This window comes from Petromyzon marinus, chromosome 45, assembly GCF_048934315.1.
Source record: "Petromyzon marinus isolate PM22_M1 ecotype Great Lakes invasive population chromosome 45, UKy_Petmar_22M1.pri1.0, whole genome shotgun sequence".
NCBI lineage: Eukaryota > Metazoa > Chordata > Hyperoartia > Petromyzontiformes > Petromyzontidae > Petromyzon > Petromyzon marinus.
In genome coordinates, this window is record NC_133711.1 from 224738 (window position 1) to 248895 (window position 24158).

Here is a 24158-nt window from a genome sequence, read left to right on the forward strand (position 1 = left end):
AACTAGCCGACCATTGTCTAAATAACACTTATTTCTTGTGGAGAGGTGACTTCTTTAAACAAAAGTGTTGTGGATCCACTCTTCAACACACCGGTGCGCTAAAGTAGTGACATTTTTGTCAACGTGACACATTTTTACTGATTGGCCGTGTCAGGTGGTGGAGGGTTGTGACACATTTATAAGTAACGCAATCTAACCCAAAAACCTTCATTATGAATAATACTGGTTGCAAAAGCCTACGTGTTAAACCCATACATCCGATTAGCACGGTTGGCTACATACTGTGCGAAAGAGGTTCAACATGCATACATATGTACCACTCCCAGGGAGAGGAACGTGGAGGTGTAAAGGTATTGTGCATGTATTCTGTGCCATGCCAGCCTTCGTTGGTGCTTTATTAACAGCACATGTTCCAGTAGTCATTGTCGGCTATATTGGGATCTTTGTCTGTATTGTGCGGAGCAGTGGATCATTGGTTAGCGCACTGTACTATGATCTTGGTGGCTCGATTTCATTTACTGGTCCTGGGCCTCCCCTAGGTTGACTCAGCCTCCATTGAGTACCTGGTGTGGTGTGTAAACATCATCACTCGGGAGACAAAGGCGGCCAGGTGTGTGATGGTGGCCGGGCGTGATTCTGGCCACCCACCCCCTCGTGTGCCTTGCCGGCCTTCATAGGTGCTTGCTAGAAGCACTTGCTCATACATTCTGTTAAGGCTATACGGGGGATCTTTTGTGTCAACGTGTAGAACGCTGTGGCGTGGCGCTGCTTCACGTTCAGCCGAAGCGACCCAGAGACGGCGTCCAACCCCACGACAGAGGCCCTGTCCGCTCCCTCCATCATCAACCTCGTGATGCACGCTGCACACTCCGCACAGGTGCTGCCTCACCGCCCTCACCCCGATGGCTCTCCCACTGCCAATGGGGCTGTGTCCATTATGGGGCTGGCAACAAAAAAAAAATTTGGGTGACCGGTAATCGCATGAAAAAAAATACAGTAGACTTTCGATTATCCGCGTGCAGTTTATCCGATTTGCAGCTTAACCACGCACCTGAGATTTGACACAAGTTAATAACTCATGGATTTTCCCTTTAGCCCAAATTAATAATCTAAAAACAGTTCTATATTGTTGTTCTTGGAAATGTTTATTACAAGTCACGTGCTTAAACCGAACAAATATATGCTCCGGTTAATCCAAAATCCACTTGATCACCTCTACAGTACAGTAGTTGCATATCTTGACTACAGTGGGCGGAGTTTGATTGCCCACTAAGTGACTCTGCTATCATCCACTTAGTGGGCAGGGTCTTCTACGCAGGAGCAAGAAAGTGTTATCACTGAGCACGTGAATCAATCGATCGTTAGTGTTCATTCTTAATATATATCTATATACGTGGTTTTTGGCATAGAGATCCACGGAAAATGGATATTTTTTTATTATCTGCAATTTTGAATTATCCGCAGCCGTCCTCCCCGTCATTAGCGCGGATAATCGAAAGTTTACTGTAGTTACTTATTTGCTGCACATAAAGGTGTCTCCCAACAATATTAGGTGTCTCCCAACAATATTACGTGATTACCTTGTTAACCGAAAAACAAAGGTAGTTTTCGTGATGTAATGCTCCACACACTGGACCTGCAATCAAGAGGTTGCCAGTTCGATTCAGTCTCCTTCAGCTCAGTGGAAAGTCTCTTCAATTTCAACTGAGAAACGAGGGCAATCAAGGCATTCATTATGAAAATATGACTGATTCCGGACTTTTGGAAAGCGGTCATCGGTTACCGTTTAACCGCCCCTACAATGAAGGGGGCAGTGGTGAAGGTGATAGCGTTCATGATGTTGGCGATGGTGTCAGTTTTGATGGCGTTGCTTGCTGTGTGCACAGGAGGCCGAGTCCCAGGCAGCCACTTTGTGGATTTGCTTCAGAGCTCCGGCTCGGCACGGCAGTCTGACTGGTGAGTTTGTCTGTGTCACCGCCACCGTTGGCCAATGCGACCGCACACACTGACACGTTGCACACACCACATGAATCAACGTGCATACAGGAACCTTGTAATAGACGCACACTTTTTGATACTCATTGGCTGGAGTGAACTTTGTAATTAGGTGAGAGCACTGTGAGATGGAAATATCCCAGCACAGGAAAAAAAGGAATGAAAACAGTCATAAAAATCAACAAGAAAATAAAACACTCGCAACAAAAAGTAAATGTAAAATGTCATGTGCAAATCAATCACGAAACACCTTGCGTCCGGCATTAATCCAGCATTAATTGCAATCGTGGCTCGCACAAGTGGAGTAACTAAATGGCTCGGTGTGTGCATGTGTGTGTGAGCATGCGGAAGTGTGCTTACGTGTGTGAGTACGTGCTTGTGTGTCCTTGTGTGCCTTTGTGATCCTTTGTGAATGCTGGAGTCTTATTAGTGTATGTGCATGTTAGTACGTGTGTGTGAGTGTGTCATCTCTAAGATCCCCCTACCATTTTTCCACTCCGGTAGTGGGTGTCTACCTACGACCCCATTCAAATACCACAGTAGCATGGTCTCAGCTAGCTGATGAAAGGTGCAAGCAGGAATTTTAACAATGCTTGCAGCTGGAGTTGGCATCGTCCCCCACTCCTGATGCCGAGGGGAAATGGGTGAGATTCAGTACTGTGTCTCATGCAGCTGTATGGCTGAAAGAGGAGGAGTTCCAGCTGGCTGAGTGAAAATGGCAGGCCCACTCCCATTGTCTACAATATCCCATGTCGGAGAATGAGGAGGTTTACTGCAGCTCAGAAGTTTGGAGTGCCGTGCAGCGCTGAGTGGTGGGCGTGGTTTGTTAAGGAGATGAAATCTGCCTAAAATCACTCTAATTCCATCAATAAAGTAACTTTCAGTGCCTCACCTATCACCATCCTTTAGGTGATCTGACCTCCTACACCCAGGAACAGGTCTGCAGGTTTGTAGAGCATTTCTATGAGGTCTTGGGGAAGGGAAATTCTCTCAGTCCAGACGGCAAATCTTCGACACTCCACGTGGCCTCGGAGTGCACCTAGCCTGCCACAAGCACCATGGGAACGTCACCCCGAGTATTTGTTGTTTGTATGTTGTGCTCGAGTGTGCATCTATGTGTGTGTAAGTCTATGTGCTCGTGAACACATTATTGAGTATGTGCATTTATGTTTGTTAGCGCATGTTTATGACTTTGTGTGTGCTTGTGAGATTGTGCACGCAATGCACGTCAGCGCGTGTGTCGACTCCCTGCCCTCGCTGTCTCGTCCCGTAGACGCCGTGGGTCCAGTGGAGCACTTCTCGGCACGCGTGGACGTGGAGCTGGACAGCCCCGGGCCGAGCACCGTCGTGAGCAGCCTGCCCCTCCACGCCCGTGTCGGCGTCGCTCGTGTCCATGCCCCCAAGCACCTGCAGGTGGCGATCCTCACCCAACCCAGCACCGGCCGTTTCCAGAGAATGGCGCCGTTTGTTGGGTTTAAATTTCACACCCTTTCACAGGAATCATGGTTAATGAAGTCTGCTTCTGTCGAGAGAATGTTGCAGTTTGCTCCCATGACACTTTCGGAGTCTTAATAATCACCAGCACTGATGTTGGTAAAACGTAGCTTAGCTTGAACAGCCATGGGCCACGTGGTGTCTCCCACTCCAGACGCTGGAGTTCTTGGCCCGCCCTGGCACGTCCACCGTTCAGAAGCTTCCGCTGCAAAACGTTGGGAACATCAACGTGGAGCTTAGCATGAAGGTGAGGCACGGCGTGATGGTGGTGCTAGTGTGATGCCCGTCCACGACAGACAAGCACGCCATAACCCCTTGCGTTGCTCTTCCCCAACAATACAACACCGCTCACTCCAGTGTAGTTGGCAAGATTTTCACCGTATTTTTTATTTATATTACATGCCAGTGTAGTGAAATAAATGTTTCCTTTTGGATCTCTCACAGTAAGTGCAATACTCGCTCGAGACTTGGGCCTGTGTTGTCTGAAACCTCTGCACCTGTGCGTGCGGTTCAGGTTGTGGGTCCCGGTGTGGCGTTCTCCGTTCAGCCAAGCACACTGCACCTTTCTGCTGGTCAGGAGTCGGATCTGTCTGTCTCCTTCGCTCTGTCCGATGACAATATCTGCCCTGCCCATGGGTAACAAGGATGCTACACCACACATCACACTTTACGGGTGCTATGTTTATGCGTGTAAAAGGTGTAAGGACCCACAAGGGGATCATGGGAATGTGGGATATTCACCACTGGCGCAGGGCAGTCAAGTAGAGAGCACAATCAGAATCTTTATTTATCCTGGAGGAATCCTATGAGCTATGAAGCTCTTTTTCACAGATGTCCAGTAGGGGCATGTCAGTAAGTTACAGTGGAGTGAAAATGGCAGCCTTCATGCGACTTACTTTGTTAAGTGAGATATCACGACTAATGCTATCAACGTGGCGACCAAACATCAATCATTGATCTCCCGGTCTCCAGAGCAACAACACAAGCCAAGCCAATGACCCTGTTCAGAGCCAAACTGCACCAGATAGGCCATGGGACAAAGAATCTTTAACTGAACATTGAGACCCTGCCGGACAAAGTGCAAATATCTCACAATCGTAATGAAAACCCACAACATTGATGTCCTGTCGCTCCAAGAAACCCACGTCTTGGATGCCCTACATGCCAGTGGCCGCTAACACATCTATGGATACAACCTCCCGACGAGCAACTACCACCCAAAATTTGGCTTGGCCATATACTGTACGTGAAGAACACCATCGCAGAGTTATATGCCTTCCCACCAACTGAAAAAGCCACCTACTTCACCAGCATCAGGATAGGAGAGGTGCACATAACCAATGTGTACAAAGCCCCTAATTCAATATGGCCAAAGCCAATGCTCCCGAGTGCATCAATCCCAGCCCAATACGTTGTTGACTTTAACAGCCACCATACTATGTGGGGTTATGGAGTAAATCAGGCCGACGGAAAAGACCTCACCGACTTGATGTCCACCAAAGATCTGCACCTGGTTTTCAATCCCAAGCAGCAAGCAACTCTCGACTCTGCTCGCTCGCAATGTGACGACAACCCAGACCCCGCCATTGTTTCCAAAGATTAAAGTAGGAGCACACATCCTGCAAAGTACTCCCAAACTTCCCCAAAAGTAAGCATAGGCCCATCAGCACCCACATCGGCATCGAAATCCCGATGATTCTGACAAAACGATTACCAAGGTGCAACGTCATCAAAGCTGACTGAGGCCACTATAAGGAGGCTGTAGAAAGAGTGGTGAGTTGGATTTCTGTGACACTGGAATGTTATTGTTTTGTTGGCCTCCTTACTGTAGCCGCCAAGGAGACTATCCCCTGAAGAATATACTCCCTGCTGGACAAAAGAGACCCAGAACCTGCTCCGGTAGTACAACCAGTCGAGCAGCCCACAGGTTGCAAAGGCCTTGCTAGAGTCTTTAGACTCAGCCAGATGTCAATAATGGATTGAGTGCGTGGAAGGTCGGTGCTTCACACACTCCAGCCGCTGTGCCCTAGACCCTACTACGATATCTGGGTGCTGCTAATCCAACAGAATACTGGACTGCAAGGGTTCTGCTCAACCCTATAGGCTCCAAAACTTATGGAGAACACAAAAAGACCACCCAACAAAAACATCAAGCGTGAGGTCCATTGCTCAGGAGCAGGAGCTTTACCATCCCCGTCTCCCAACACCCCCCCACCCTACATCCATCCTCCTTGGCTCCTCCCCCCCTCCTCTTACCCTATATAATAATCTCTTATCACAAAAAGCTCTCTACAGTAATTTTGCTGTGCTAGTTACACCTGATGACGAAAGCTTGTGTTGCCTCCGAAACGTCGTGATTTGATTAACTTTATTTTTAATTTTTACCTACGTGACTTTACCGAAAGAACCAAAGAGTATGGATCATTGCAGTCACAAAAACTTAAAATCTAGAATTAGAAATTTAGCTCAATTTATTGACAACATCCACCACCATCAGCACAGAGGAAGTGAGGAAGGATCTGGCTGCAATGAAGAAAGGCAAGGCTGCCGGCAGAGATCGTATCCCCCCCCCCCCCCCAGAATTCCTCCATCACTTAGGCCCTCGGGGACTCCAATGGCCTGCAAAACTGTACACCAAACCCGTTAAATCCAGATGCATCCCAAAAGTATGGCGAAAAGCGATGGTCATTGCAATACCCAAACCGGACAAATCAACTGATGACCCGGGAAGCTATAGGCTGATATCACTCCTGTACACGACCTATTCACTATCCTCTGGAGAATCAGCCCCCTTGTCGAGTCTGTGATGCCTAAAGAACAAGTGGGATTCTGGCCTGGACGCAGCTGCTGTGACCACTCTGAACCAAGACCTAAACACCATTTTGGAGTATTTACGAAATGGAGGATCAAGCCAACTCCCCTGTCACGGCATTTCATCTTGATAACAGGAGCGGCAAGCACACTCTGAAAATTAATTTCTGCGGCAATACTGAGCAACATGACCCCACTCCAACCTATCTCAGAGTGAAGCTGGACCTACACTAACCTTCCACGATCGCCAAGACCTGAACAAGGGTCAACCTGGTCCAGAAACTGGCAAGCTCAGCTGGGGAGTATCAGCACCAGCGCTACGGACATCAACGATGGACCTCCTCACACTCGACTTGTTCATGTTCAAATGGACACTGCAATGTGGTGTATCACTGGAACCCTCAAGTCGAATCCCAAAACCCTGGCTGCCCATGCTGTCACCACATTTCTTCCCCACCCATCCGGTGCACCGGTGCAACCTTCTGGGAAGTACTGCGAATCGAGGAAAACAGTTGCCTACCCATTCATCAGTAACGTCCCTCACCATTGCTTGAAGTCACGTGAGCCCTTTTGGACCCATGCGCTTAACCTTCAATGCGAGTTCAACCTCCATTAAGCTTAGAGAGCTGAATGGAATTCAAAAGAACGACCCAACGCAGAAGATCCCGAGTTTTCATCTTTCACGAAGCTCATGGTTCACCCTAAACCACATCCACTGCACAAACCATGGGAGATGCGGATACCTGATCCACAAATGGAAATTTAATATAATGACGCAATGCCCAATCCACAAATACAAAGGAGACATCACAGCGATCCACTCTGCTGCTCCTGACGCGATTGTCTGGCTTGACCACCTGAATGTTAAATTGTAGTTGTTGCTCTGCATCTACATCAGCCATACGGAAGAGGAAGCAAGTTACAACAACAAGCAATACAAAAAACGATAGGAGTGCAAAGTAGAGAAATTCCTGCCGATTTTTCAACACTAAATACAAGTATGGGCAAGGCAGCGAAATAACAACAAAAGTGCCACATTAAAATGTAACTATCGATACACGGTTCAGGATCAAAGGTACAAATCAAATTTGCAAATGTGGTTTTACCTTGCACTAATCTTCTATTTCAGGATATTTTTTTAAACAAGATTTTTCGATGTACAGAAGGAAATAAGGTTGTTCCAAAACATTGGTGGTGCAACAGCAAAGGCTTTGTCACCTATTCCTGTTTTTGGGATAGTTAAAAGTCAAATGGGGGGGGGAGACCCTTTAGCCTTACAGAACACGCCATTGATGTTGCCGCAACTGGATGTTCTCCCCAGCGTGTTGCAGATCCTGGTGCTGCCGATGGGCCCCCAGTACGAGGTGTGCTTGAAAGGGGAGGTGCAGCACCCATCGCCCCTCCTCAACATCCCCCCGCTCCTCTCCAACAAGCAGTTCCTCAGCTGGGGCGGCGTTTCCCTGGGGCGCGCCACGTGGGTCTCCACAGTCATCGCGCGCACTCGCATATTCGTGCACTCTCGTGCGCTCGCACACATATGTACTCAATCTCACATGTACTCTGCAAAGACAGATCCTCCGTATAGCGGTAACAGACTTTTGGGGCAAGTGCTGGCACCATGGTGGCGAGATGTTAACGACCTCGGCAGGTCGTGGGTTCAATCCCGACCCTGATACCTGTATATTTGGAGTTTGCATATCTCTCTCCCCGTAGCCGCGTGGATTTTTCTTCGGATCTTCCGTTTTTTTGCTCCACATTTAGAATAATGCATTGAGTATTTGGCTGCTATAAAATTTAACGTGATAACCCACTTCATTGGACTATCATTTGTGGCTTGGTCACTTCTGAAAAAGAGTGATATAGCTAAATGGGCCTTACCTTGTTACATAAAAAGTGTAGTTTAGCTGTTAGCAAGCACCTATGAAGGCCGGCACAGCACACGAGGGGGTGGGTTGCCAGCACCGCGCCCAACCGCCTTTGTCTCCCTGGAGGCAGTGTTTACACATCGCACCAGGTACTAAATGAGTCAACCTAGGGGAGGCCCAGTACCAGTTCAGATAATCATCACTGGTGTTGGCCCTGAGCAGGAATCGAACTCTGGCGCCAAGTTCGTAGCACAGAGCACTAATCACTGTTCCACCGCTCCCCTCACATATACACGCATACACACACATGGGTTTATACACTTGTATGTGTGGGTATATTATGTGTAGGGAGCGGTAGTGTAGCGGTTAGCGCGCTGCACTACGAACCTGGCGCCTCAAGTTTGCTTCCCGTTCACGGCCAACACCAGTGACGATTATCTGAACCGGTCCTGGGTACCTCTACGTCGACTAAGCCTTAAGTGAGTACCTGGTGCGGTGTGTAAACATCGTCACTTGAGAGACAAAGGCAGACGGGTGTGGTGCTGACCACCTACCGCCTCGTGTGCCATTCTGGCCTTCATAGGTGCTCGCTAACAGCACTTTCCCAACAGTCTGTTATGGTTATATGGGGGATCTTTATCTTTGTATATTGTGTACACGTTCATAATGCATTTGCAATTTTGTGCGTGCTTGCGTGTTGTTGTGTCTGCAGCCAGCAGAAGCTGACCCTACGGAACAACTCGGATACGGCCTCACTGCCACTGCGCATGGTCATCCGTGGGCAGGATCACGACTGCTTCCAGGTGCGTGCGTGCCTACGTATGGCTACTGTGAGATTCAGAGCCCATGTGTGCTAATTCTGCGCTTTGTTGGATTATTAATTATACTGAACATTGGGGGCAGTGTTGTTGGATGGAAATGTTTAGCTGATCAGAATATTTATACTGGAGGAATCTAATGAGCTATAAAGCTCTTTTTCACAGATGTCGAGTAAGGGTGGGTAAGAACATTACAACAAACAATACAAAAACATAGGGCAACGTACAAGAAAGACAAACATAGCTACTCGAGAGACAGAATGCTTCATCGTTTAAAAATGATTTTAATGATTTGTTGCACCTGATTTGGTCATGGAACCATAATTTATTCTATATGTACCACAATTACAGAAATATATAATTTTTTTTGATCAAGTAATAACGCATTAGTACGGTTGGCTACGTACGGTGCGAAAGAATTTCGACATACAGAAATAAATACAGTGAGAGAAAAAGTATTTGATCCCCTGCTGATTTTGTACGTTTGCCCACTAATAAAGAAATGATCAGCCTATAATTTTAATGGTAGGTTTATTTGAACAGTGAGAGACAGAATAACAACTAAAAAATCCAGAAAAACGCATGTCAAAAATGTTATAAATTGATTTGCATTTTAATGAGGGAAATATGTATTTGACCCCCTCTCAATCAGAACAATTTGTGGCTCCCAGGTGTATTTTATACAGGTTACGAGCTGAGATCAGGAGCACACTCTTAAAGGGAGTGCTCCTAATCTCAGCTTGTTACCTGTATAAAAGACACCTGTCCACAGAAGCAATCAATCAATCAGATTCCAAACTCTCCACCATGGCCAAGACCAAAGAGCTCTCCAAGGATGTCAGGGACAAGATTGTAGACCTTCACAAGGTTGGAATGGGCTACAAGACCATTGCCAAGCAGCTTGGTGAGAAGGTGACAACAGTTGGTGCGATTATTCGCAAATGGAAGACGCACAAAAGAACTGTCAATCTCCCTCGGCCTGGGGCTCCATGCAAGATCTCACCTCGTGGAGTTGCAATGATCATGAGAACGGTGAGGAATCAGCCCAGAACTACACGGGAGGATCTTGTCAATGATCTCAAGGCATCTGGGACCATAGTCACCAAGAAAAAATTGGTAACACACTACGCCGTGAAGGACTGAAATCCTGCAGCGCCCGCAAGGTCCCCCTGCTCAAGAAAGCACATATACATGCCCATCTGAAGTTTGCCAATGAACATCTGAATGATTCAGAGGACAACTGGGTGAAAGTGTTGTGGTCAGATGAGACCAAAATGGAGCTCTTTGGCATCAACTCAACTCGCCGTGTTTGGAGGAGGAAGAATGCTGCCTATGATCCCAAGAACACCATCCCCACCGTCAAATATGGAGGTGGAAGCATTATGCTTTGGGGGTGTTTTTCTGCTAAGGGGACAGGACAACTTCACTGCATCAAAGGGACGATGGACGGGGCCATGTACTGTCAAATCTTGGGTGAGAACCTCCTTCCCTCAGCCAGGGGATTGAAAATGGGTCGCGGATGGGTATTCCAGCATGACAATGACCAAAAACACACGGCCAAGACAACAAAGGAGTGGCTCAAGAAGAAGCACATTAAGGTCCTGGAGTGGCCTAGCCAGTCTCCAGACCTTAATCCCATAGAAAATTTGTGGAGGGAGCTGAAGGTTCGAGTTGCCAAACGTCAGCCTCGAAACCTTAATGACTTGGAGAAGATCTGCAAAGAGGAGTGGGACAAAATCCCTCCTGAGATGTGTGCAAACCTGGTGGCCATCTACAAGAAACGTCTGACCTCTGTGATTGCCAACAAGGGTTTTGCCACCAAGTACTAAGTCATGTTTTTCAGAGGGGTCAAATACTTTATTCCCTCATTAAAATGCAAATCAATTTATAACATTTTTGACATGCGTTTTTCTTGATTGTTTTGTTGTTATTCTGTCTCTCACTGATCAAATAAACCTACCATTAAAATTATAGACTGATCATTTCTTTGTCAGTAGGCAAATGTACAAAATCAGCAGGGGATCAAATACTTTTTTCCCTCACTGTATCTGGGGGAGCAAGCTAATATGTCCCTAATCTCTACAGTCTGTGTCTGCGTGTGTGAATTGTGGGGAGTGGTGGTCCATTTGTTTGTGTGCTCTATGGTAATCAAAGTGACCCAGGTTGAATTTCCGGCCATGATGCACAACATCAAGCCTGAGCCTTCGTTACGCGACTCAGTGTGAAAAGAGCACCCGTCTCCTGTTGAATACATTTTTTAATCATGGGACCTCCTTTGCCAGTACCAAAATTTGATGATAGGTTTTTCCCCTGTTATCTGGCCACAAAACAGGTGTTAAGATGTTAAAACACCAAACTGAAACCTTTTACAAGGAATCATGTCTACATTAACCACAGTACTTGTGGTCAGAATGCAAAAAAAAACATACTCTGATAATCTATGCATTGTTCTTGAATCTGATTGGTCCACGCCAGAGACAGCTTTCTTTTGAGCCTCGTCTCAAACGGTGTTAGACCAGAGACAAGGCTCAAAAGAAAGCGGTCTCTGGTGTGGACCAATCAGTTTCAAGGACAATCCATATATTATCAGTGTTTTAGATTTGAAGCTTTCGTGACTGCAAGGATCCATACTCTTTGGTTCTATTCGGTAAAGTCACGTAGGTAAAAAAATACAACAACAAAAATCACGACGTTTCGGCCACAATACAAGCTGCCTTCATCAGGTGAATGGACCAGACTGTCTCGAGGACAGCGCTGGAGTGAACAGAGCCAAGCTCAGACCGCGACCTTTAAGCTGTGTGAGAGGAATGAAGGTGCCTTGACAAAGGAATTAGCATAAAAAATTAGCATTTAATTGGCGGACTTAGCATGATGAAAGGTGAACATGTGCAGGTCGGCGAGGGGGGGAGGTGTGAAAGGGAAGAAAAGGGAAGCACGAAAGTTTGGGGTACCACTACTTGAAAAAATATACTGTACCATTGAAAATTAGTTTGATATTTGGTTCGATTTAGAACATCTTTCCAATGGTTGCGTAATTTGAAACCATCTTCTCGGTTGAAATTGTGTCTGTTTGTAAATCTGAATTGCCTCGTGAATAAATCTCTGATAAAAACCCGTGGGTTTGCAAAGAACCTTGGTATCGGAGAAAATTATATCGTGATCACCCACAGCGTTGTAACAGAGATCAGCTACGGCAGAAGAATTCGTTCTGCCGTGTTTCAAATCTGATTTGTGCTCGCGAATTCGGTCAGAGACATGTCGCTTCGTCTCCCCGATATGGCAATCACCGCAGGTACAACTCAATTTGTAAACCCCGGGGTACTGTAAGTCAGGAATGACATCCTTCACGGATGGGATCAGATCACGAATTTTGAACCGGACCTGGATCTTGTGGAAGAGATATGTGGATGACACTTTCGTCATTTGGCCACATGGCCTCCCAGCTCCTGAACCTTTTCCTACACCACATCAATTCCAGACATCCCGCCATCAAATTCACCATGGAAGTGGAGAAAGATGGCAAGCTACCATTCTTAGATGGTCTGTTGGAGAGGAGATCTGATGGCTCATTGGGGCATTCTGTCTACAGGAAACCCACCCACACAGATTCCTACTTGAAACCTGATTCCCACCACCACCCAGCTCAAAATAATTATCTCATCAAAACTTTATATTATAGGGCTCATTGCATTTCGGACCAACACTACCTGACCAGTGAATTAAAACACGTACACCTGGCCCTCAAAAGGAATGGATACTCTGACCGTACCATCCGCCAAGCTGTTTCTCCCTCCATACAGAAACAACCACTTGATACTCCGGTTAAAACCATCACACTACCATATATAGCAGGCGTTACTAAAAAGATTTCCAAAATTCTAAACAAACACAAGATCCAGGTCCGGTTCAATACAGTACACAAAATTCGTGATCTGATCCCATCCGTGAAGGATGTCATTCCTAACTTACAGTACCCCGGGGTTTACAAATTGAGTTGTACCTGCGGTGATTGCTATATCGGGGAGACGAAGCGACATGTCTCTGACCGAATTCGCGAGCACAAATCAGATTTGAAAACACGGCAGAACGAATTCTTCTGCCGTAGCTGATCTCTGTTACAACGCTGTGGGTGATCACGATATAATTTTCTCCGATACCAAGGTTCTTTGCAAACCCATGGGTTTTTATCAGAGATTTGTTCACGAGGCAATTCAGATTTACAAACACAGACACAATTTCAACCGAGAAGATAGTTTCAAATTAAGCAACCATTGGAAAGATGTTCTAAATCGAACCAAACATTAAACTAATTTTCAATGGTACAGTATATTTTTTCAAGTAGTGGTACCCCAAACTTTCGCAGCTCTTAAAATTCCCTTTTCACACCATCAATATGTAAACTCCCCCTCCCCCCCTCGCCGACCTGCACATGTTCACCGTTCATCATGCTAAGTCTGCCAATTAAATGCAAATTTTAATGCTAATTCCTTTGTCAAGGCACCTTAATTCCTCTCACACAGCTTAAAGGTCGCGGTCTGAGCTTGGCTGTGTTCACTCCAGCGCTGTCCTTGAGGCAGTCTGGTCCCTTCACCTGATGAAGGCCGCTTTTGTTGTGGCCGAAACGTCGTGATTTTTGTTGTTTTAATTTTTTTACCTACGTGACTTTACCGAATAGAACCAAAGAGTATCAGTGTTTTTTTTTTGTTTGCATTCTGACCACAAACATTGTGGTCAATGTAGACATGATTCCTGGTAAAAGGTTTCAGTTTGGTGTTTTAACATCTTAACACCTAAATTTTGATTTAAAGCTTTCGTGACTGCAGGGATTCATATTCTTGGTTCTTTTGGTAAAGTCACATTGAAGGGAAACAATAAAATAATACGTGACATTACCGAAAGAACCAAGAATATAAATATCTTAACACCTGTTATGTTGCCAGATAAAAGGGGAAAAACCTATTATCAAATCTTGTAAAGATTGATTTCACCTTTGTTTGTCATGTCGATCAGAATAAATTAATGGAAATTTTATTTGCAGTGTTCTTTTTCAACTGGCCACTGGTGTGATTGCACGGTCAACATGGGCGCTACCCCAGTTGCCGCTGAGATCATCGTCCATTATTTAATCATGGCTCAACTCGTCTATCGTAACCCACTTATAGGTCCTCCTCAAATCCCACATCTGATACAAACAACCGAATCATCTAAATTGCCAGACTCTTTAGCCACAACTGGAAATGTAACCACGTAACCTCAACACTTGGATCGCTTCACTGGCTCCAAATCCAGTCTCAGATAAATCTGAAGACTGCACTCGCCATCTTCAAAATCACCCATTGACTCACCCCTGCCTATCTCTCTCATATCATCTCACTCTACTCCCCTCAACACACTCCCCACTTTCGTTTAACACATAGGCTTCGTGACCAATATTATCCATAATAGTTTTTTTTGGGTTAGATCGTGTAAATATAAATGTGTCGTTAAACATGCCACCACCCGACACAGCCAATTAGTAAGGTTTGTTACGTTAACAAAACATGCCAATTAGTTACTCGTTCAGCACACCGGTGTTGGAGAGTAAACCCACAACATTTACAATTCAAGTACGACTTTTTTCGTCAATAATTACAACCAGCCTCATCAGAGGGAGTAACTGTGATGTCGTCACTGTGAGCCAAGCATAACATCTTATATGTTGATTTACTGAATAACGCAACTAATAATAGATATCCGTTGTAATTTATTTGACTACATTAACCCCCATCTGGTCTTCGCACCTGAATGGCTCAACATGACGATATCACATTTACCCCCTCTATTTAAGACTTAGACAGAAGGAGGATTTCTCCACAACTCCGGCTGCCGCCTGATGAGGCTGGTTGTAATTACCAGCGAAATGTCATCCTCGAAATGTAAATGTTGTAGGTTTACTCTCCAACACACTCCCCCCACTTCAGCAACAAAGGTGTTCTACTGATCTTTGCTTAGTGGGAGGACAGTCATCCTTATTTGCTTCTCCTAAAGTCAAAAAATCCTTTTTCCCAGTCATCCATTAGCACTGAGGAAGCAAAGGGAGCTGAGAACGCATAGTAAGCGGTACTGGGCACACTGTCATGCTAGAGAGACTCTTCTGACCTTAAGCTGTGCGCTAATGCCACTTGCCTCCAGTGTGAGTGTTGGCGTGGGTGTTGTGTAGCGTAGTATACCAACAAGGCTCAAAGATTGCAACTTACTACTCTACAGGACATCTGGCAAAAATATTACCAAGCTGCAGCGTGTACAACATTTTTTGGCACGTGTCGTGATGGATGCTGCAGGATCCTGCCGTGTCTGTCCAGTGATCGCTGATCTGCATTGGCTTCTGGTTGCCCAACAAACACATTATAAGGTCGCACTCATTACAAACAAAATGTTTGCCATAAATGAACCACAATACCTTGCTGATCTCGACAAGGAGCATAAATCATCACGTGAACTCCGATCAGCCTCACAGAGGCTTTTGGCTAGCCATCGAACAAAGATGGTCGCCGCATCGCATTCTTTCAGATGTGCTTCTGCGGCCGTCTGGAGCACTTGTCTCATATGCGGAAGCCGCTGGAGCTATGAACTTTTAAATCTAGATTTCAACCTCATTTCTTTAGAACTGCTTTTTGTGTTGAATTGTCATACCCCCGCACCTCCGATTAGCACGCTTGGCTACTTATGGTGCGAAAGAAGTTCAGTATACATACAAACACCCCTGTGCGCGTGTGCAGCTGCAGAGCACGTTTGGCCGGGAGGAGAGGCTGAGCAGTGCACGCGAGCTGTTGCTGGGCCCGCGTGAGGACGTGCCGGTGCGCCTTCTATTTGTCCCGACGCGCCGCACCTGCATGCTCGCCAAGCTGGAGATCAAGCAGAGCGGCACACGCTCAACCGTGCCCGGCGTCAAGTTCTCGGTGAGCGCGGCACACACCCCCTCTCCCACCACCGCTCTGCAGCCACGATTGATTCTGCGAGGGTGCAGAATAATTATTTCATGAATTGATTCTCCAGCCGAAATCATAACGGTTCATAGAATTGTTGATGCGAGGGGTGGAATCGTTGTGTAAGGAAGTTAAATTACTGTTGTCATGGAGTCTCTGTGGCAGTGCCAACGATAATGTCAATTGGTCCCCACAGCAGTCTTAACAGTAGCCTATGTCGAGTTTCGAATTTCAAACTTTACAGCAGTCAACCTTGGTGAGGCTCAAAACCAGTTTAAATATTTACCACTTTTTCGGTGGCTGGGATTCAAGCTCCGCTGGCTGGGTTCATAGCGCAGTGCACTAACCACTTAGCCCCCCTCCACCACTGCATGATTTCTGTCTTTGATACACAGGTACACATGTTCGGATACCAAATACACACCTAGACACCAATTTGCCACTCCTCCCATAACAAATTTACTCCCACAACAAAGCTCTCTTTTACGCATCTCTACGCCGCACACGCACACTGTCACAGATCCCTCTGTCAGGCTACGGCGGCTGCAGCCACGTGTTGCTGGAGGGCACCCAGAGGATGTCCGACAGCTACGCGGCAGTGCTGAGAGACGTGGCGGATGGGCGCGTGAGCAGAACGCGCGTGCGCCTGCGCAACGCGGGGACACGCGCCGCCTTCGTACGTGCCGTCTGCTTTGGCGACATGCAGGCGCGCGAGGTCGCCGACAGCTCCGTGTTCACCATCTCGCCGGCACACTTCGTCCTCAAGGAGAGAGCTGAGCAGGTTAGGCTTCCGTCCGAGAACCCCTTGGCGCCGCCACGCTCGGAATACCCATTGCTGCGTTCATTGAGCTGCATTCGTCAAGATATTGCGCTTTCTAAATGTATCGCTACAGAAGGATACCGCCTCTAAACGGGACCAACCCTCCAAAGAGTGACCAACGTAGAAGTAAGAAAAAAGGTTGCGCATAGAAGACAACCTGATGATGCAGGCAGTGATGAGAAGGAAATTGGCATTATTTGGGCGTATATGTAGAATGGACAAGAACAGGAAAATTCTAACCGGAAAGACAACATAAGAGATTAGTGCCAGAAACATGTGCACTATTATAAAGCATATTGGCACAAGACAGAGAAAATGAGGAAATGGGCAGTGGGGACACCTACGGGCTATCTGCCCATGGATCGTAATGATGATTATTCATTGAGCGATAATGGTGGAGTAGTGGTAATGCTTATGCCTCGCCAAGAGTAGGATCTGGGTTCTGCAAACAGTGTGTTCTCCCCCTGTTCTGTATGGATTTCCTCTGCATTCTCAAGTATCCTCTCTTTGCTGCAAACATGCAATGTCAGTGGTATTAGCCAAACATGCCAAGGCAGCAGGACCTCCTAAGAGAGTCTGCACACTCAGTTCAGTTCCCCATTCAAATGCCAAATTTACCAATTATCTTCTCATCTCTGCAACTTTTATAATAATTATTTCAACTTGTTGGGACAAATAAAGTCCACATTTTGGTGTACCGCCTCTCCACACATTGGATGTGACAAGAGCTTTGAAATTATGTCTCCAGAGGAGGGAATGAGTAACAACTTTGCGTGGTGTTGTTGTTATTTCTACCATCAGTGTAAGTGCCATTGTTGCTCACGGCCTTGTCCAGCAAGCACTTAACCTCACGGCACTGCCGTACAAACTACCGTTGTGATGAACGTTGCCCGGTGACAAAGCGAGACGCCCAGACAGCCTAGCACAGGATATATATTTTTTCCATCCATTTGGTTATATCTCTTTTAGTATTTGACACTACCACTTAAACATAATAATTCTACGTTTCAGCACTGCACAGGTAAATTAGAGATTATACTTAAAATTATAATTAAATTAACGTGAATTTAAATTTGTGCACTGCTTGAATATGAATGTTTATTATACAAATAAATGTTTTGCATTCGTGACAATGTGAGTTATAGCCGGCGACCCTTGCTTCACCGTGGAGAGAGTGGAGGTAATTTGATTGACTTGTAATTGGAGACCGCACTTCACAATGTGGTCCCTGGTAAACATTGAGACAGTTCAATACCGTTGACATGATTTGTTTTCCAACGGAAAATGTTGAGTAGCATGTGAACAACTAAACACTCAAAGATGAATCCGCTGTGCTGTTGTCACAGTTGAATGCCCTATCTGAAGTTACATTAAGCCCGTACAGTTAAGAGACTGCACTGTCAGATAAACCTGTGGATTGTAAAAATGTCACAGTGGTTAGCACACTTCACTATGAACCTGGATACCCGAGTTCAATTCCTGGTCTGATGTGTAGCTAGATTTGCATTTTGGGACATTAAGTGATATTATGAGGGCAGTGATTGGGTGATGCAGTGGTTGGTCTTCTACACTATGAAACTTTTAATCACGAGTTTGATTCCTGGCCACGGCTAACATCAGACGAGTGATGTCTGTACCGCTTCTAGGCACTCCCTTCACTGACCCACAGTGGCCAACACGGTGAAGTATGCTCCAACAACCCCCAAGACCGACGTAGCGTGGGAAGACCCCCGCCCATCGGTGGGTTAACAAAGGGCTGAATGGGGTTGTGCGTAATGGGAGAACATGAACGATGATCTGTGCGCGGCGGTGCAGGAGGTGGAGTTGACGTGCCGGGCGACCGCGCGGGAATCCGCGCTGTGCCATACGAGCACCGCCCTCCTCGCTGTCGTCTGCTTCTTCTGCGGCGACGAGATCGCACGGCAGCTGTTCCGCAGGTGACCTCTAATCTCCTGCTACTGCTAAGCTCGCCCCTAGCAGACTTCCGGTCCATCTAACCCAGGGGTGTCCAAACTTTTTTTCCCGAGGGCCACATACAGAAAAATATATGAAGGACTGGGCCACTCACTAGACGTGAATTATACTGCCTCACTTCTCATGCACTAATATTGGCAAAATCAATCAAATGCAGGTAAATTACCTTTTATAATTGAACATGTTTGAAGAAAAAAAGCCTCCATCATAGCTCTCCATTAGTAGATTTTCATTTTATTTTTTACAAAAAGGTTGGCAGGTCATTCTCTCAGTGACAGCCTCAGATTGGATCTTAGGGTGCTTATCCCCCTTCATTGTCCTGTATGAAGGGAGAGACAAGAAGAGAAGTAGGGGACGTGGATATTTCAAGCTTATTACACAAATAAATTATTGGGCTTGTTATTTTATTGTTTCCCTTCTACGTGACTTTGCCGAAAGGACCAAGAATATATATATACATCAACAAACGTTTGTTAAAAAATTGTCATCAACTTTAATTTACTGAATTTATTAAGTAATTGGGCTTATTAACAAATGAAAACTGTGTATTTTTAACTCACCTGTAATGGGAAGAATGTTGCGCTCCGTGGGAGCAGTGATGCTGCGCTTTGGTCTGAAGGATAGCTGGCAGGTCAGGAGTGTAAGTTTGGTGGTTGAGATGCGAAGGACGTCACGAAGATGGCTGTCGGTCGTTCTGGTTCTCAGTCTGCTTTTGTTCAGCGTTAACAGAGAGAATGTCTGCTCACAGATGTATGTTGAGCCGAACAGACTCATCATTCGTTTTGCGTGGCGTCTCAATAGAGGAAACTTGGTCTTTTCCAAGCTCCGGTAGAAGTCAGGTAGGGAGAGAAGCTGATGCTGATTCTTCAGAGAATCATCACACTGAATTTCGATCAGTTCTAATTGCAAACACTCCTCCACTTATTTTGCATTCATTTAAAACGGAGCCGCAAACAGTGTGATTTCCTTCTCAATAACAGAAAAATCTTGGAAGCGCTGACTGAATTCTGTCATGAGAGATGTGATCACAGACACATATTCTCCCAATTTTTTGCAGAGAGCTTGGCATTTGGAAATGCGCATTTGATTTCAATCAGCGTGGGGAAGTGCGCTACATTGAAATTGCGCAGTTGTGACTCGAAGAGACGGAGGTTCGCACGGAATGCTTTCATGTGCGCATTCAGCTGTGGTGCCAGCTGCTCTTTGTCTTGTAGTCTCTTGTTCAAGGTGTTGAGATGATCAGTGAGATCAACTAAAAAAGCCAGGTCTGCCAACCATAAAGGGTCACTGATCTCATGGAGAGGTCAGCCCTTTTCTTTCAAAAACTTGTCGATATTTGATCTCGAGGAATAAAACCGCTGCAGCATGGAGCCGCGACTGAGCCAGCGCACTTCAGAATGGTAGAGTAGGTCCCCGTATTCAGCATTGACATCAGAGAGGAACGCTTAAAATTCTCTGTGGTAAAGCCCTCGTGCCCGAATTATGTTGACAGTTTTCACAACTGTGTTCATCACATCGCCAAGCTGGATTATCTTGGCACAGAGGGCTTCTTGGTGGATGATACAGTGCATTTTGACACCCTGAACTCCGCTCTCCCGCACCTTGGCACTCACCATAGAAGCAATTCCTTTGCGCCCGCCTGTCATTGCTGGAGCCCCATCCGTTGTAATTCCACACAGCTTGTCCCATTTAAGTCCAGCCTGGTCAATTGCATCTGACACAGCTTCAAACATGTCCTTCCCAATTGTTGTCCCCTTTAGACTCCGAAGATCGAGCAGTTCCTCCGTAATGCAAAAATTATCATCAACTCCCCGCAAAAAAATTAACAGCTGTGCAGTGTCCGTGGCATCTGTGCTCTCATCACATGCAACCGAGTAAAAATCGAAAGCACAAGCTTTATCTGACACTTGCTGTTTTAAGTTAGCCGACAAGTCTTCAATTCGCCGCACAACCGTATTTCTGGACATACTAACATCGTTGAAATCCTGCATTTTCTCTGGGCACATTATTCCCACGACTTTAGTGAGGCACTGTTTGATGAAGTCACCGTCTGAGAAAGGTTTCCCGTGTAGGGCAATGAGTTGAGCTACTTCATAACTGGCTATTGTTGCATTTTCGTGAGCTTTGTTAGCACGGAAAAAAACCTGCTGCTGCGTTACCAGGCTAGCTGCCATTTGCTTTACCTTCTCTTTCCGCTCGGCGCCAGTTTAGGACGTGAAGGTCTGATGTTTCGTTTCATAATACTGTCGTACATTGTACTCTTTCATCACGGCAACACTTTCATTACAAATCAAACAAACACACTTCCCCTTGGTTTATATGAAAAAAAATATTAATTTTTCCACCGAGTCTGAAATTTTCTGCACTCGCTTGCAATCTTGCGTCTCTTCGGTTCCGGCATTTCTGGTTACCCTGAGCAAATGTTTTCTTCGATTGCTTGCTTTGTGGAGACGCTGCCTTGTTCAAGACAATAGCGCCACCTAGTTTTTAAACTAAGAAGTGCAATACAGTGGGACATAGCCCATTATATTTTTTGACTTTGATACGGGCCAATTAAAAATGGATGATGGGCTGCAGTTGGCCCGCGGGCCGTAGTTTGGACACCCCGATCTAACCTATAAAAGGCATTTTTTGTCTGTCCATCTGTCTGTGTGTGGACGAAACCTGCCAAGGATTTGTCTCACAAACCGTGGGGTTTACGTTTTAAAAAAGTAATCAGGCACCACGCCATGAGCCCCGTGGTGAGCCAGCGCTATTCCATTTTCCCATCCATAACTTTAAAGTAGTTAAATGAGCAATTTAGTGCTAAAACTGAGCGCTAAAACTGCCTGGGGGTTGCCACTAGCAATGCGCACGTGTCATCGGTGGGGGGGGGGTGGGAATTTTTCCTTCTCGTTAAAAATGCAAAAAAAATACACAACCCTGAGGTTAATTCTTCAAAGTGTCATGTCCTCTTCTCCCTCCCCCTCGCCCCAATGTGTGCATTTAGTACTATAGGGTTGGTAGATATTAATATTGTAGCATTTACATACGATTATTGTAGAGCGGGTGGGGGGATGGTGGTGGGGGCGGGGGTAGCGGCCCAGCCCCCAGCCTGCCAAGGTGTCACCTCGGGCAGCTGAGCAATCTAGGTGAGGCCGGGGGCTCTGCATGGGACTAGGCCTAACAACGGCACTCTGTCAGGTTAGTAATTTGGTACCACAGTCAGAATGCTCTGCTGTAGTCAAAGCAGGTACCACCACAGTATGCACTGCTGTAATCATAGCAGGTATCACCACAGTCAGTATGCACTACTGTTGTCGAAGCAGGTACAACCAAAGTCAGTATGCACTGCTATAATCATAGTAGGTACCACCACAGTCAGTATGCACTGCTGTAGTGTAAGCAGATACCACCACAGTATGCACTGCTGTAATCATAGCAGGTACCACCACAGTCAGTATGCACTGCTGTAATCATAGCAGGTATCACCACAGTGAGTATGCACTGCTGTAATCATAGCAGGTACCCACCACAGTCAGTATGCACTGCTGTAATCATAGCAGGTACCACCACAGTCAGTATGCACTGCTGTAATCATAGCAGGTACCGCCACAGTCAGTATGCACTGCTGTAATCATAGGAGGTACATCCACAGTCGGTATAGCAAGTACCACCACAGCCGGTATGCACTGCTGTAGTCATAGCAGGTACCACCACAGTCAGTATGCACTGCTGCAGTGATGGCAGGTTCCACCTAGAGGCCAACCGAAACTGAATTTCTGGTTTCGGCCAAAACCGAAACCAGACCGAAAATAAAAAATTTACTTTTGGCCGAAACCGAAAGTTTAACTTCACTTTCGACCGAGACCGAAACAGAAAGGTAAATAACTGAAGTTACCGAACACAAGTAGATACTACTATTATAGCGCTTAGATAATATTATTGTCGCGCGGGCAGGGGTAGCGGCCCAGCCCCCAGTCTGCAAGGTGCCACCTTGGCTGGCTGGGCAATCTAGGCGAGGCCGCGGGCTCTGCACGGGACTAGGCCACAACACGGCAATGTTAAGTACTAATTTATTTCTTCGTTCGCTAAACTCGCGTACATAGAAAACTTATTATAAAAATAAGTTTACAAATCTTACAATAGTAATATAGACAACTAATATTTCAAATTTAAGTTGCTACATATTAAAGTATTTGTGTTTTTCTGAAGCAACGCCAGTGTACTGGCAGTCTGTAATGTGGCCTGTTGCCTGCTTATTCATTGACCTCAGTGCACTGCCAGTCTATTCTCTACACTGTTAATATTGAATCTAGATTTAAAGCTTTCGTGACTGCTAGGATCCATACTCTTTGGTTCTATTGGGTAAAGTCACGTAGGTGAAAATGAAACAACAAAAAATCACGACGTTTCGGCCACAACACAAGCGGCCTTCATCAGGTGAAGGGACGAGACTGTCTGGAGGACAGCGCTGGAGTGGAAGAAGCCACGCTTAGATCACGACCTTTAAGCTGTGAGAAGAAAAACACCAAGCGCCTTGACAAAGGAATTAGCATATAATTTAGCATTGAAATGGCTCATTGAAATAGCTAAGTTAAAGTATACACATCCGCAGAGGTATCCTTTGACAAAGGAATTAGCATAGAATTTAGCATTGAAATAGCTGAGTGATTAGCTTGTAACTGGTCATAGAAATAGCTATGTTAAAGTTAGAGCATATACATTCACCGAGGCACCTAGTACTCATCAAACAGGAGAATTTAGCGAAACACAACCACGCTCAGACAGCGGACCTTTAAACTGTGTGCGAGCAAAAAGGTGTTCTGACAAAAAAAATTAGCATAAAAATTAGCATTTGATTGGCGGATTTTAGGAAAGAGGTGGTGTACGTGCCGGTGGACTTGCCGTTTGGCGCGGGGGGGGGGGAGGGGGAGTTTACCTATTGATGGTGTGAAAAGGGAATTTATAAGAGCTGCGAAAGTTTGGGGTACCACTACTTGCAAAATATACTGTACCATTGAAATTAGTTTAATGTTTTGTTCGATTTAGAACATCTTTCCAATGGTTGCTTAATTTGAAACCATCCTCTCGGTTGAAGTTGTGTCTGTGTTTGTAGATCTGAATTGCTTCATGAACAAATCTCTGATAAAAGCCCATGGGTTTGCAAAGAACCTTGGTATCGGAGAAAATTATATCGTGATCCCCCACAGCGTTGTAACAGTGATCAGCCACGGCACAAGAATTCGTTTTGCCATGTTTCAAATCTGATTTGTGCTCGCGAATTCGGTCAGAGACATGTCGCTTTGTCTCACCGATGTAGCAATCACCGCAGGTACAACTCAATTTGTTAACCCCGGGGTACTGTAAATCAGGAATGACATCCTTCACAGATGGGATCAGATCACGAATTTTGTGTACTGTATTGAACCGGACC

General features: G+C 45.9%; 1 protein-coding gene across 5 annotated transcripts in view; it reads left to right on the plus strand.

The window, feature by feature from the left end:
• The window catches only part of CEP192 (centrosomal protein 192), a 126049-nt gene that overhangs the window by 57146 nt on the left and 44745 nt on the right, over positions 1–24158 (plus strand). For all 5 annotated transcript variants that reach the window (XM_076074020.1, XM_032971203.2, XM_032971205.2 and 2 more), the window contains 10 exons: positions 749–877; positions 1887–1956; positions 3269–3408; positions 3644–3736; positions 4004–4125; positions 7622–7774; positions 8878–8968; positions 15742–15921; positions 16469–16729; positions 18584–18705. In XM_076074020.1, the coding sequence (XP_075930135.1) occupies positions 749–877; positions 1887–1956; positions 3269–3408; positions 3644–3736; positions 4004–4125; positions 7622–7774; positions 8878–8968; positions 15742–15921; positions 16469–16729; positions 18584–18705 (1361 nt within the window). The remainder of the gene's footprint in view (positions 1–748; positions 878–1886; positions 1957–3268; positions 3409–3643; positions 3737–4003; positions 4126–7621; positions 7775–8877; positions 8969–15741; positions 15922–16468; positions 16730–18583; positions 18706–24158) is intronic.